At 37.2% G+C, this 14707-nt stretch overlaps 2 protein-coding genes across 3 annotated transcripts in view; one reads left to right on the top strand and one right to left on the bottom strand.

Annotated features, from left to right (window-relative positions):
* The window catches only part of TNFRSF21 (TNF receptor superfamily member 21), a 1117265-nt gene that overhangs the window by 964231 nt on the left and 138327 nt on the right, over positions 1-14707 (top strand). The gene's annotated exons all lie outside the window — the stretch shown is intronic.
* The window catches only part of CD2AP (CD2 associated protein), an 84412-nt gene that overhangs the window by 22070 nt on the left and 47635 nt on the right, over positions 1-14707 (bottom strand). Inside the window, exons 5-9 of the mRNA XM_049818452.1 lie at positions 14036-14156; positions 11350-11534; positions 7589-7697; positions 3466-3557; positions 1034-1138 (exon numbers count right to left, since the gene is read on the bottom strand). Coding sequence (XP_049674409.1) covers positions 1034-1138; positions 3466-3557; positions 7589-7697; positions 11350-11534; positions 14036-14156 — 612 coding nt within the window. The remainder of the gene's footprint in view (positions 1-1033; positions 1139-3465; positions 3558-7588; positions 7698-11349; positions 11535-14035; positions 14157-14707) is intronic.

A 14707-nucleotide genomic window follows, 5' to 3' on the forward strand; every position in this document is an offset into this window, starting at 1 on the left:
TTTATGGTAAAAGAATAATTTTTTTCCTCTCCCTCAAGAGATCAATTCTGTATTGCAAAAGAGTGATACCACCCACCCACCCCTCAAATTGAGTCAGCCATATGTTACAGCATTTATGCCATCCTTGCAAAGCTGAGAATCAATTTGAAAAGAAAACGCTGACTTGGAGTAACTGGACTTTCTGTGCATGTTAGGTAACCGAGGTTAAATGCCAAGTTAAAAGCTATCTGTCAGGTTGTATCTAGCAATCCTCTGTGAATGTCTCCAATTCCAGACCAAATGGCACCAATTATGAAACTCTGAAACTGTTCTACTGACATATAGGCTTCAACATTTAGATGTCCTGATCTGGAGCTGAATCTGTCCCATCTGGGGATGAGGTACATTTGTGAATTAACACATCTTTGCTACACAAACTTGTCAAAACCAAAACATCACACTAATCTCAACAAAAAAATTATAAAAGAACCACCAAAATTTCAAGACCAAGGAGTACCACATGAAAACATGAATTTCTGTAAGTTAGCACATGAGATGGTAAAAAAAATATTTCTAGATCCCACCCAAAGACTATCCTTCATGCACTGCAACCTACTGGCGAGTCTTAACATGGAAAAATCCCAGCCAATCCCACAGGGGTCATTCAGCATCTTGCAATTACAGTTACTTACAGGACTACAGATGGAAGAGACAAACCGCTTATCTCCTCTCACAACAGTAAGGGTTTAATTCAGTAATCAGTTACACGTAACAGCATGTTATCAGAACTATATCCTTTTCTATATGGCCTAATCATCCTCATTAATTACAGTTAATCTCAAAAAGCATGCTTCAGTTTAATATTTAAGAAGTTTAAACACAAACATTAACCTTTAAATCTTTCTTCTTTGATATAGCTATTTCAACATAAAAGTCAAAACCTGCCACAATAGTAATAATATTTTAAGCAGCATAATGTGCTATGAAGTCTTTTATTCTTTGCATTTCCATCAATACTTTTTTATGATACTAAACGGTACATGCAAGAACTTACAGGGAAGTCTTTATCAGACTCTTGTATTTGAACAGCAAAATTATCTGGGAAGACTCCTTCTTTACCATTGAGCTCTCCTTTCCACCAGCCGGCCTCTCCAGTGTCCTAAAACAAACAACAGGACATTTCAATCAATATTTACTTCTTCCCCAGAACAAATACAGTTACAGGAACAACGTTTTTGCTTTTACCCACAATATAAAATAATTGTTTGTCTGAAATATCACATTTATAAGACGAATACTTTGAACACCTTAGCAAGAGGCAACAGCTACAGAACAGATCAGGTTTGGTCACTTTGTTTTCTAAAAAGCAGGATGAAATGATATTACATCATATATAAGATAAGGGTATAAGGATAAGATCTGCAAAGGGAAGGAAAGTACATAAACCCAGTTATGACCTAATGCACAATATTCAATATTCTCAACTTCCTTGACTGGCAACTTATTCAGTAAATACTTCAAGCGTCATTGGAGTAACACACACTTCTACTAAATGAAAATAATTCTGATGTGATTGATCAGGTCCACTGGTGTGAAAAGGGTGAAGATGCAAGAGCACATACCCTACTGAGGGGAAAAAATAACCACATTAAGACATAAGAAGAAAAACAAATCAAAACAGAGAATTAATTCAGTGGCAAAGAAATCCATTACATGATCTTATTGGATCAAGGCCTTACTTTGGCCGTAACAGAAACTATGATGTTATGTGAATATTTTAGCAGCATAAATAACAATTTTCCTCTGTGCCTGAGATTCAAAATACTGCAGATGTCACTCCTGCATACAAGTCCGAGTGGATCACTGCTGATAATGTGCCGCTGTTAGCAGCACTAAGTAGTTCATGCCAAAGTTCAGTACAAAAGAAGGACAATTCAGCAATCAGTTCAGCTGAGACACTGAACAGGTAAAGGAGAAGAGGAAAAATAAAATATAAAATAATTTTTAAAAAAATCCCACCCCACATTAAACTGAAGAAGGAATTGGCATGAAAAAGACCCGAATAGGTGATTAGTACTGAAAATAAGTTTGCTAAAGTTGTCTTTCATTTCTCCCTCCATCACCCTTTTAATTAAGTACTACAGAGTCCAGTTTCTGAACAGTGTGCACTCATGAATGGGATAAGGCATCTATTGCTAAACTTCATTTAGCCAGTGCTGAGGTATACCATAAAGTCAGAGAAACTCTATCAAAAATGATCATATACAGAACAAACTGAAAAGAAAAGGCCAATGGGGACAGGCTTTACACGAAATGTATGTGGTAGAAGAAAAATGCCTTAACACTTGGCAAGATCAAAACCCGAGACGGAGGCAGCCACCTGAAAGTTATATTAATCTACTCAAGACTTCAGAAGATGGTTTTGGAGGGAGAGCTCTGCTCTAGGTAACTCTTCTTCACTCCACTTTGGACCAGTGTATGCTTTGAGTAAATTGCTTTAAAAAGGACAGAGAGACAAGCGATTCAGCGAAGATGGGGCAAGAGCTGTTGCATTTTAAAAAGTGCCTTCCACAATTACTCTTTTCCTCTGTAGTTAGTCAATAACAAGAAAATGGATATTAGCAGTATTAAGAAAAGTGGCCATCTTTTGCATAAACTTAAAATCCTCCTAAAGAAAAAAGTGTTACTTTTCTTCCGCAACTGTGCGAAAGCTGAAGACAAAAAAAAAAAAAAAAAGAAACTTTCCACTTTTTTTAGGCAAGTTGTTATTCCTTAATATAGCAGCATATAAACCAACAGAAGACTGCAGAATACTGCAGGGAAATTAAGTGTGGGTATGTTCATTTCTTGTCTAAAACCATCTCTGCAACTAGATGACCTTTGAAAAAGGTGTTTTCAATATTCAACACAAATAAGAACATTCAACTAAATAATCACATTTCTCTAAAGAGCCAGACAGTATAATTAAATTCTGTATGGTTATTCTGAAATACCAAGCATCTCTTAACACCTGGACTTCATTCTCCTACTGAAAACATTTGCTCTTTTTTTTTTTTTCATAGTACCTAGATCAAAATCAGTAAGTACACATCTTAATTTCTCACCTTTTGACACAGTAATACTTCCAACCACCACCTCTAGGTCAGCCTGATATATCACCAGAGAAAAAGTACAAGTTCTGAAGGTAAAAGGGCTATTTGCAAAGCTTTTCCAATTTCCTCACTGAAAAGGCATTTGGTACTGGGTGTATACTGATCCGACTGGCCTGTGACGAATATAAGATAGCTTCCCACTCTGGAATGATCTTTAAGGACATCTGTATCTCCACCAAGTGTAGGAATGAAGAGTTGACCCTCACATGAGACAAATCAGTCTACAGGAATATTCACTCCACCAGACTCTCCTGCTTTCACATTTTCCACATTACCTACCTGCACAAAATCCACAAAAGCTATATAAATTGTTACAGCAGATCAAACATCTTACCTTACTGATTATTTGAATGATCTCGCCTTCTTTAAAGCTGAGTTCATCATTTGAGCCTTCATAGGAAAATATTGTCCTGCAATATTCCTTGGCTGAAAAAAAGCAGCGCAATTAACTACATTTCATACCATGGGTAGTAACATACGTAATACCAGCTCACTTGTGCTGTGTGAAAGGAGAGCTCAGAAATCAACACTATAGTCATACTTCCCTTCTAGACCAGCCATCTGAGACTGCTTTACAAATGTTCACTATGCCATTCATATCACAAGAAAAATAAAATCATATATTTACAGAGTGATGGAAAGAAATCTTTGTGTAGTCAGTGGTTTAAGCTCTAAAACATTTTTATCCACAACAGCAACTTAATTTGGGTACTCTGAGTTCAGAGGGAGAAGAGAGCAGCCTCCTCTCTAACAGCCTATCTAACCATCCACATAGCATTATATATTCAATTTTGAGCTGCTTTACAGAAAAATGGGTTCAAGTTTTTTATTGAGAGTTTATGAGATTTTTATGACCTCAAAATTAATCTCAATTTCAAATTTACATTCCTAATTAAATACATGCAATTGTTTCACGTTGACGTAATTTATTAATACCTAGAACTACAGAAACGTCAAGTACTCGAGCAGCACATTTGCTGAAATTCTGCAGTGAAATCAAGCAATTGAAGCAAAGGAATTCCTTGGCTAAGCACCTGAAACCAGAGCTCATCTGAGTGACCAACTCAGACAAGTTACAGCCTCATTTGCAAAAGTAGAAGGAATAATTCCTTTCTTTCCATTTGGTACAGTTCAATAACTAATCCATTTAAAATTGAGATAATTTCAGGTGAAAAAGCAGGATGATTTGCTTTCCTTTCCAATGCTAGAATAAAAATAACATGAGAAAGGCCAAAATACCTTACATAGAAGTCTTCATTGCAAAGCATTTTTTGCACCTTTAACCCCACGACGCTGAAAATTATTTTGCGGATTAAAAGGCTGGATTTCTGTATCTGACAGATTAAGGAAGAGGAAGCAAACAAAAAGGACTCTAACATGCTGCCATAACCTATCAGGTATTTGGCACTGATAATACACACGGGTGAGCAGCTGCATCAACCCCCAGTTAGACAGCAGCACATCAAGTCCTCAGTAGGATGGTCTGTAAGTCAACTTGTTAATGACTGCCTCTTGCTGGATGGTAAGAAAATGTGAGTTGCAGTTGAATCATTTTGTTGATTAAACAAAATGCAACAAGATACAAATCTTTAGCTAAAAAAATGCATAAATTGTATTCTTAAATAAAAATCTACCTTGGTCAGTGCCAACCACTATGGTAAATGCAAAAGTATGCCAAGCTTAAGAGATAGATACATATCTAGATATGTATAGAGATATACAGAGATATGTAACCACATGAGTAATCCTAGGTACAAGAACTTGCATTATTTTACTGTCTCATCTCATGATCAAAAATGCTCAACTATGGATTGGCTATATTGTGGTTTTTGAAGAATTACAGAAAAATAAGCGGAACCATGTCAAAAAGATCAATGTTTAAATCAAAGTCTGGGGCAGAGGGGAGGAAATCACAATGACCAAAAAAATTCAACAGGTACACTACAAATATCTATCAAGTTCGGGGATTTTATTCATTAGTAGTAAGTGCAACACAAGTGGAATACATTTCTATACATCTTGATTCTGTAAAATTACATGTGTTTCCTTACTGCCTGGGGATTTGGTCAGTACAGCTGAACTCCTAAATCCTTCCTTTCTCTCCTCCTCCTCCTCCTCCTTCAAGCACTTCTCCCCTCCTCACACACCAAGTCCCACCCAGACAGAAAACCATGCCAGAACAGGGACCCTGCCCTCTGCTCCAGCTGCCAGGAAGGCAGGAGACAGGGAACCCTGCACCCTGCCAAGCTCCCCGGCTGCAAACCCCAGCAATCAGCACCACCCGAAAAACCCAGCCACGGACATTAAGAGTACATTCAATTTGCCACTTCAGCATCTTATTTTGTGAGCCTGATGCTCTGCCAGTAGTTAAGATGAAGGAGTCCAGTTTAACTTTCCAGCACTTAAATCTATGATGGCATTTACAAAACAGTAAATCTGAACTTCAGTAAAAATTTTTAATAAAAGGTAGTTTAAAACTGAATCTTTTCCAAAGACTCAGGACTAAGAATACAGTAGCAGGAATCATAGATGTTGTATACTAACATAACGAGGGGAAAGAGAGGTCAAATTGGGAATTTTGGGTTTTTTTTAAAAAAAAAAAAAAAAAAAAATATTTTTACATACTTGCACAAGCCCAAAACAAGCTTTCCAGAAATAGCAGAGCCACACCAAAATAAGCCACACTAGTCTAAACATTCTAGAGATCTCTGTTTATTTGCTAACATATTGAACAGTTTATTTTAATCTTGCTCTCTCAAAACTGAGGATGATATACATAAACTACAATAAGGCCTATATGAAAATAAAAACAGTAAGGAAGAAAGCTTAGTTTTCTTCCAAAGGTTACAAAATGTTCGTAAATAGTGTCTATAGGTATTATCTACTGATGTTCTCCTACAGCATCTATTACTACTATATTTAAGTTCCTCTCCGATGTATTAATTTCTCTGGGGAGCAGAGACTTAGCACGGATACGGGATTAGTCCAATTTCTATACCTTTAGCATAAGGCGTACCTGAAATTATGAAAAAGAGCTAAATACTGAATATTCTGAGTGTTCAATACTGAATGTTCACATTCCTTAAGTAGACTAGAGTTAATTTTTATGCAAAGTTTTAGACAAATCGAATTTCACAGTGTTCAGGGCTGTACATTGTCTTCCTGGCTCTTCCAGCAATAGCACTGGAATGATTTAAAAGGAAGATCCCAAGACTATCCCAATTTTGAAGTTTAGTAAAGATTTCAAAGTTGCAAGTAAGCATCAACTTCCATCGAATGCATGGTACATAAACTTTTGATATAAGCTTTACAATTGCGAAACTTAAGTATTAACTACTCTCAAGCCATTACATCAAACACTTCTTGACAATAATTAGCTGTTTTGTAAACATGGTAATGGTATTTATAGCTATCCAATTCAATAAAGCCAAAATATGGCTAAAATGGCAGGAATGCCCTATATACTGCTATACATACAGATAAACTAGGGCTCTGACTAACAAACCTGCCATTTCAAGTGCCCTGTTGTGACAGATTACACAACTCCTCTTAACTCTGCCTGAACGCAGGCAAAAAGTCAACTGTTTGTTGCAGTTTTCTTATTTCTGCAAATTCTGCATTCTATATAAAACAACCCACTTACACCAAAATAAGGTACTTGCACATAAAACAAAAATATACCTGAAATTACAAGACAGAAGTCAAAAAACCGTCTGCTCAGGAACCAGGTGAAATGAGCTCTCTACACATCACATAATTGAAGTTAATTTTTTATATGGGGTTGGCACTCCTACAAGATGTTTTGGGTTGGCTTAAAAACATCTCTCTAGATAGAACTATGCAGTTTGGTAGTTAAATGAAGTCATAAATTCTTCAAGATAACAAAAAAGAAAAATAAAAAAGAAGTTGTTATAAACAGAACCATAATGGAACTGGATTATCTAGGGAACAGACTTCAACAAACATAAGCACCAACTTTCTGATGCAAGAAGCTTTGCATACAGTTACGACAGCACGTTAGCAACTCCACAGTAAATCCTGAGCCTAGAAAATAACTTCTATAATCTCGGGACAGAAATTGAGTTAGGGGGCTGTTACATAGCAATAGATTTCCAGCATTCCATCTGAACACTAAAAACTAGGCAAAAGTCAGTCAGTTTGAGCATGTGAACATAGCAAATTAATGCAAAGGGACTGCTGCAATAAAACTTCATACCCCAGCCTTATTTTGTTCTGAGAGACAACCCTACAAATGTTTTTGATTTCTTTTCCACAGAAATGCAAACAAAAATTCCTTTAGACTCTTTCGCGTTTGCATAACTCCTCAAAGGTATAGAACACTACACAACAACCCAGTATACACAAAAGCTTACGATTTTAACACAAAAAAATTGACAATCAAATACTTCTCTAGAGAGGACTACCAAGTAATAGATGCAAATTTTTATCAGCCTTACCTTTTGGTTTACTTTCAGCTTCTGATTTTATTACTTCTGATGAGCTTTCAGTTTTTGTTGTACTGGGAAAATTAATTAGCTTTGTTCCAGGGGGGTGGTTAGGTAATGGCTATATGAATGAAAAAGAACTTTGTTAACAAAAATTTATGAGTTTTCATTTTTATTAGGCTACAGAACATACTCGGGTTTTTACTAGCTGAGATGATGCAAATGACCACCTCCAAGAGATTCATCACTGAGCTTTCCCATTAAGTACTTAACTTACTGTCATTACTTGTTTAGAGCCCCTGCAATTAGAATTTTGTCCACTGATTAAAGACAGAGCACAACTTTCAAACCGGAAGCCAATCTCAGGACATTGCCAGACATACTTTTGCAATCGTATTTCAGCAGTTCCGAGTGTTATTCTTCCAGTATCTTGAAAATTGCCTCCTCCAGCACAGAACAGAAGCAGTTATTTAACAGCTCTGCTGAAAGCAACTCACTGACCACACTTACTTTGCACTGGAATAAAGCTGGAATATTCAGTAGCCATACACCACCTCAGCTGAAGAAGCAATCAGATTTTAACTACTCAGAATTGTAAGAACACATGAAAACCTATCCCAGCTCCCCTTCACTCTTAGCAATTCATACAGAAGAGAACAGCTAAGTGTCACTAGAGATTTCTGCTGAACCAAAAAAACACAGAGGCATCGTAACCAGCAACAAGTTTCAGAGTTAACATCTAACTAAAACAATTGTTCATATATATATATATATATATATATATATATATTATTTTCCACACACACCCCCAGGAGACTTACTGAGCTGCCAGGAAGATTCAGACAGCTTCAGCTGTATCCACTTCTTCACAGTCCTATAAGCTACAATCATAGAATACTATCTCACAGTCAGTACTTACCTGAGCAGCCCTAATAGTGTTACTGATGTGAAAAATCCCATTGCCTTTAGTAACTCTGTTCATTTTCATTTACAGTTTAACTTCGCAGACTTTCTACTGTCAAAGAAACTAGATTTACTCTCCTTAAAACCAGGTGATGCCTCTGGGCTGGTGTTTGGTACTTCTAACGTACCATAGAAGAAGCCACAGTCACCTAGGACGTTCTTGGAGTACATATGCAATTTAACTCACTCCAGAATGCTATATGAAGGAAGCACTAAAATAACCCACCTATGAGATTAAACAAGTCCAACATGGAAACAGTTCTCTACATTTCCCCCTTCTAAAACAAGATGCAATTAGAAGGACGAGGGGAAGTTTAGGCAGGCGGGGTATAAATAGCCTGAGCACAGGGCAGGATGCTGGGACCAGCTGAAACTATCTCCTGCAAGAGCATATATACTCTTGAGCACTTCAGATACATCACTGCTCAGCCTTCCTGGGCTGAACAGTCTCTGAATTCCCCAAGGGAAAAAAAAAAAAAAGCCCCCTCTACTCTAGAGTTTCCCAATGACAGCTTTTTTTCTTACTGGCTTACAGACTGAGATTGCCCTTTCAGGCATCCCTCCATCTAACTCCAAAGCGAGTTCAGCACAAATCCAAAGAAGCCATCCATTTTCACAAGACCTTCATGAGAATTATGTCCCTAGGGCTCTCCATGTTTTTCTGTAAGTCTGACCACCTTTGGGATGACTTTGGCAACAAGCCCAAGTAGAATATTAAGTGCTAAACTCGACTGTTTATTTCATTGTCTTTAAGTTACGCAAAATTGTTCTCTCACTTCATTTCCCCTCTTGCTGAAAAATGGCCTACAACAATTTTCCAGACAAGCCAACCAACAAAACAGAGTGCCAAGATATTTTGGTGTTTAAACACAGTCAAATAACACAATTCAAAATGTCTGAGCAGACTTTGTATTAATTGAACATATTTTAGATAGGCTCTTTATACTCCCAATTACAAGGTATAAAGTATGGAAATGTGTCTTTGAATGATCAATCACATGACAAGAAAGCAAACTGAAAGCTAGGTACTGAAACCCTAGTCTAACAGCATTCACATGAAGATGTAGTGATCCCACAGACTCCTACCTGAAGGGACAACGCCTGGAGAGAACAGAGGAAAGTAAATGTGCCTTCATAGAATCACAGAATGGTTTGGGTTGGAAGGGACCTTTAATGATCATCTAGTCCAACCCCCCTGCCATGGGCAGGGACGTCTTTAACTAGACCAGGTTACTCAAAGCCACATCCAACCTGGCCTTGAACACTTTTCCAGTGATGGGGCATCCACAACTTCTCCGGGCAACCTGTTCCAGCGTCTCACCTCCCTCACCACAAAGAATTTCTTCCTTATGTCCAATGTAAATCTACTCTCTTTCAGTTTAAAACCATTGTCCCTTGTCTTGTCACTAATGACCTCGGCAAAAAGTCTCTCTTCACCTATATGCTGAAAAGGCCGTGTAAGGTCTCCCTGGAGCCTTCTCTTCTCCAGGCTGAACACATCCCTCCTCAGGAGGTAACAGTCCCCAAGCCTTAAACAGAAAGCAACGCACTCGTAACCTTCACTTCCTCAATCATCTGTGTTTTGACTGGACCACAAACAAGGAGGACACACACCATGTCTATAGGTGGATAAGCATTGCTCTTAGCACTGCTACCAAGGGAAAAACACATTCAAGGAAGTCTCTGTCCCTACCTTTTTCCCAGGCACTCACCCCACCTCTTGCCCTACACCATTACAATTATTTCCATGGTATCAGAGGAAAGCAAATCAGTTAGCAAAACAGCTTTAATGACCACAACCCACAGATGAGGTTTTAAAAGCTTTCTTGAATTGATCACCTGAGTAAAAACTGAAACCCTGATTATCTCAGCTGCCTTTAATTTATCAAAAGCTGAAAATCTATACATAAGCTCTTGGTATAAACGATGCATAAGTTCAAGATAAAGGACTAAGCATCGCTGTTGTGCCTCCAAGGGGCGAGAGCACTCTTGGGTTCAGATGAAAATAAAACTCAAACTAAAGTAATTCCACCATCATCACATTATCTGCTCTCTCTCCTAAGCTTTAAATTCGATACAGAGAGCAGAAGTGCTCCTTTTCCCCACTCACTCATAAAAAAGGAGGGAATAGAAAATGAAAGAGGATGCAAAACTGTAGAACAGTATTTTTCAGGCTTACACAATCAGCAGTTTATGTAGCTTATTAACCTAAGACACAACCAAAGCCAAAAGCTCAGCAGCATTCACTGAAGGTAATTTGCATTGGTTATGACAGTCAACACCCAGAACAGCAAATTCAACATCTACTAAAACTTGAAAAAAATCCCCAAATCAAAAACCTCAAGAAACCCCCAAAATTCTTTGTTTTAAAGGCCAAGTTTAACTTGTATAGGAAGACTTAACAGTCTTGTCCCAGACTATATATAAAGTCTGTTACAAAGAGAACTACAAGAGACCTCATACTGTATATGTGTTTGTGAAGTTAAGTCTTACAATACATGGCTTTGAAATGACAGGTTTTGTATCAGTTTGGTTTTCCTTCTCTAATGTTTTAAATACCAAGACATTCAAATAGACCTTTTGGAATCAACGTTAAATATAACTTAGTATAAAAGAAGTTTGAGGGGGGTTGTTTTGTTTTATAGGCAAGAGCCCTGCAAGACGATTGTGGTCCGATTAAGGAACAATATTGACAAATTTTGAAATGGCCAGCGTATTCAGCATCTGTAAGATACTATGTCTTCAGATGCCACATCTGTTAAATTATTTTTACAGGAAACCCAGAAATAACAATATGAACCACTACAAACCTTATCTTGCTTTTTATCTTCCGATTCATTAATGGATAATCTTGTCTTAAGTTTCACTGAGCCTTCTTTAAAGATATCGCCAAACCCAATACCTCGGATTTTCTTTGGTTGTGCTGGTCCAGATCCAGCTTCACTCCCATTTCCTGGAGAGGCCACAGGTGAGGTAGGACCACTGAAAACAGGCTCTGAAAGTAAAAAAAAGAAAGAATAAGTGGTTTTATTATCTGAAATTTTTTATTTGCTCTTCTGGGAAAAAAAGTGGAAGTAACACAGCTGTGTGCACTGCTCTTGCTAAACAGCTTTTCTAGGAACATTACTGCAGCTGTAATACCTCACATTTGTTCTAGTTTTATATTTAACATAAGACCATTTGAAATAACACTGGTATTGCAACTGAATACTCTGGCAACTAAGTCATTAGATTGCTAACATTTCTTGCTATTTCAATTATCACAGAGGCTCCAGTTTTATGAAACATTGCTTACACATTCTCTGAAGATGTAGTCCAACATTTAAAAGCTTGTCATTTGCACAAGTATAGCTGCTGAAAGCAATAATCAATAAAGGTCCATAATGAGTCCTACCACGTTTTAACAGCCACAGGAAAAAACGGTGTGTTTCAGTAGTAGAGTGATGCCTCTCAAGGCACCAAAGTGAAATTTTCCTCTTGCTGAAAATGCACTACTGAAAATACCAGAAGTTTCTTGCAAATTTATTTAAATAGCTTTTTAATCTGATAACACTTAAAAACCTATTTTAAATGACTTAAGCATTCAAATCAGATACAGTTGTTTGAGATTAATCACTGATAGATAACACAAGTATTTTTAATATTTTCTATATATACAAAGTATATACTTTGAAAAAGTATTTTTCAGTTTTAAGGGACAACATCTATCCACCCCCCAAAAAATGTAGTTCAGAGAAGAACTTAATTTAGGTGTTACGAGCTTTTTAAGACTGTTCTTTTTGTTTGGGTTTGGGGGTTTTGGTTTTTTTTATTTTTAAGTTACAATCAAATCTGTTAAAACCTACAAGCTAGTATTCATGGGCAAACTATTTCCATGTGCAGAATTCCAGGAGATAGTCATGTGAAAATAGACAGCTTTTATAAACCAAATTCAAAATAGCCTCCACATCTTTTAGCCTTCCAGTTAAGTTCTTTTCAGTGTATGCACACCTGGTAATTGCAATAAAAATTAAAGCATTTTCCCTTTACCATAAATTTAAGGGGCTTTGATAATACCATGAATAGCTCTTACATAATACATAGCTCTTGACTTCAATTTCTCACATGTTCTCAACCAAGTTACTCTTCACTTAGTAACATCCCTCTTAGATACCTAGAAGGATAGCTAGACATTTCATTGATGAAAAAAGTCCAGGTTGCATGTTTGAAAGACCATGGCTCAGTGAACAGGGCATTTACTGTTTTCCAGGAGTGAGGAGAGAACTAGCAGATATTTGAGATCCTGACTGTGAAAGTACTGAGCATTAAATATAACCCCTGTGGGTGTGAGGGGCTGAAAATCATAACCTGTTAATTACTGACAGAAAATACAATTACTTCAAATTACTGTTCAGTCCCACTGATCTCGGTATTCAGGAGTTAAAACCAGCACATACCCATTTGTAAATTCATCTCACCAGACCCCACTAAACTCGGGGAACTTGACCTCCAAGGTGACAGCCACTGAGCTATTTGGGACTGCTCAAGTCAAACAACTCTTGTCTTACACTACTGCAATTATTTCCACAATTTGCAAAAAAAAAAAAAAAATCCAAGCCAGACCTTTCTTTCCTATCTCTGAGCAAACCCTTGTTAGAAACAATCAATACTGAACATCTTGTACATGAGGGTGCACATTACTACGGGGGGGGGGAGAATAAATCACTTTTTCCCTTGAATATACATAACTGTCTTTAAGCATTGATTAACTTGTGTCAAGATGTGTTCCCAAAGAACACTCCCATTCCAGCAGTATCATATCCCAAGTCCAAGCCTTCAAACTGGTCTTCATAGACAGAATGCCTCTAAAGTGCAGTTTCAAGGGAACAAAGTAATTCCCTGTAAAGCACGCACTTGCCTGGCACCACTCAGCCCTCAACTACCGTTCAGCCACAGACCATCTGCTTCTGCCTGACCTATACAGTCATAGCCACAAAGGACTGACTAAATGTAATGCCTTAAAAATATTTTATTGTTCGATTAAAAAATAATAAAGAATCAGGGCCCCCTTCCCAGGATTCATTTTAAATTGAGGCTGTTTTGATTCAACTCAAGTTTTAATTCTAAACTGACATGGTCAAACACATTTTCCATGTCAGAGTACTCATGTCTATGAAAGTAAGACTGGAAAAAAGCTATTAAAGAGAAGAATAATTTCATATCCAATACTAAAAAAAAGCTCAACACTGAATATTCTAAAATTTCTAGTGATAAAATGCCAGATATACATTTGCAAGATCAAGACCTTGACTGCAATTCTATTTAAAAAGTGTATTGGGAGCAAGACAGGTATCTTCATACTCAGCATCAATATTTTCTAGAATGAAATTAAATACTTACCATTTTTAGGAAGCTCGAATTCTTTACAACTTTTGTTGTACTACAAATGTAATACTCCAAATTATACCCGAGATCTAGAATGACTTTGCTAAGGGTTTTCAATAAACAGAATACCACCTGTGTCATCCAGAGCATCCTGTGTTTCTCCATCATCCATCAATTCCAATTCTTTCACAAAGTTTGAAGGAAACAACCCTGCCTTGCCATTTAGTGTTCCACTCCACCAGCCTTCTTCTACCTGTATAGAAATATTTTGCACGTTACCAATAAAGCAAAAGGAAATTCCTATCAATTCCATCCATACTTCACTTATAAAGCTCTACAAACAGCTTTCTCAAAAGTTCAAACGACCATGATTTCTCTTTAAAGAAACCTGCTAAAGATGTAGAAACAGTAGGTAAAAAGAAGAGCAAGAAAATAATTCACTGTCACTTCTATCACTACAGCAATGATCCTGAAACACGAGACTAGCCTCATGCCAATTAATTCAGAAGAGCAGCAAAACGTTCATCAATTTTCTCAAGGTAAGACAGAATAACAGGCATTTTACATCTAACAGAAGAAGAAAACATTAAACTGTTTATGAAATAAAGATGCAACTTTTAGCCTGGCTTTCTAAGGAAATTTTTATGTATTCTTGCTGTCCATCTGTCTTTCCTTCTCTCTTGTCCAGCTTCCTCCAGTCCTGTTCCCACTGGCCTCATATCCATTGAGCAGCTTTGAACAATTTTGATCAAAAGACACAAGTTTCAAAGATATAATTTCTACAGAGAATGTTGGGTAGAACAG

The sequence above is a fragment of the Accipiter gentilis genome, chromosome 16, assembly GCF_929443795.1.
Source record: "Accipiter gentilis chromosome 16, bAccGen1.1, whole genome shotgun sequence".
Lineage (NCBI taxonomy): Eukaryota > Metazoa > Chordata > Aves > Accipitriformes > Accipitridae > Astur > Astur gentilis.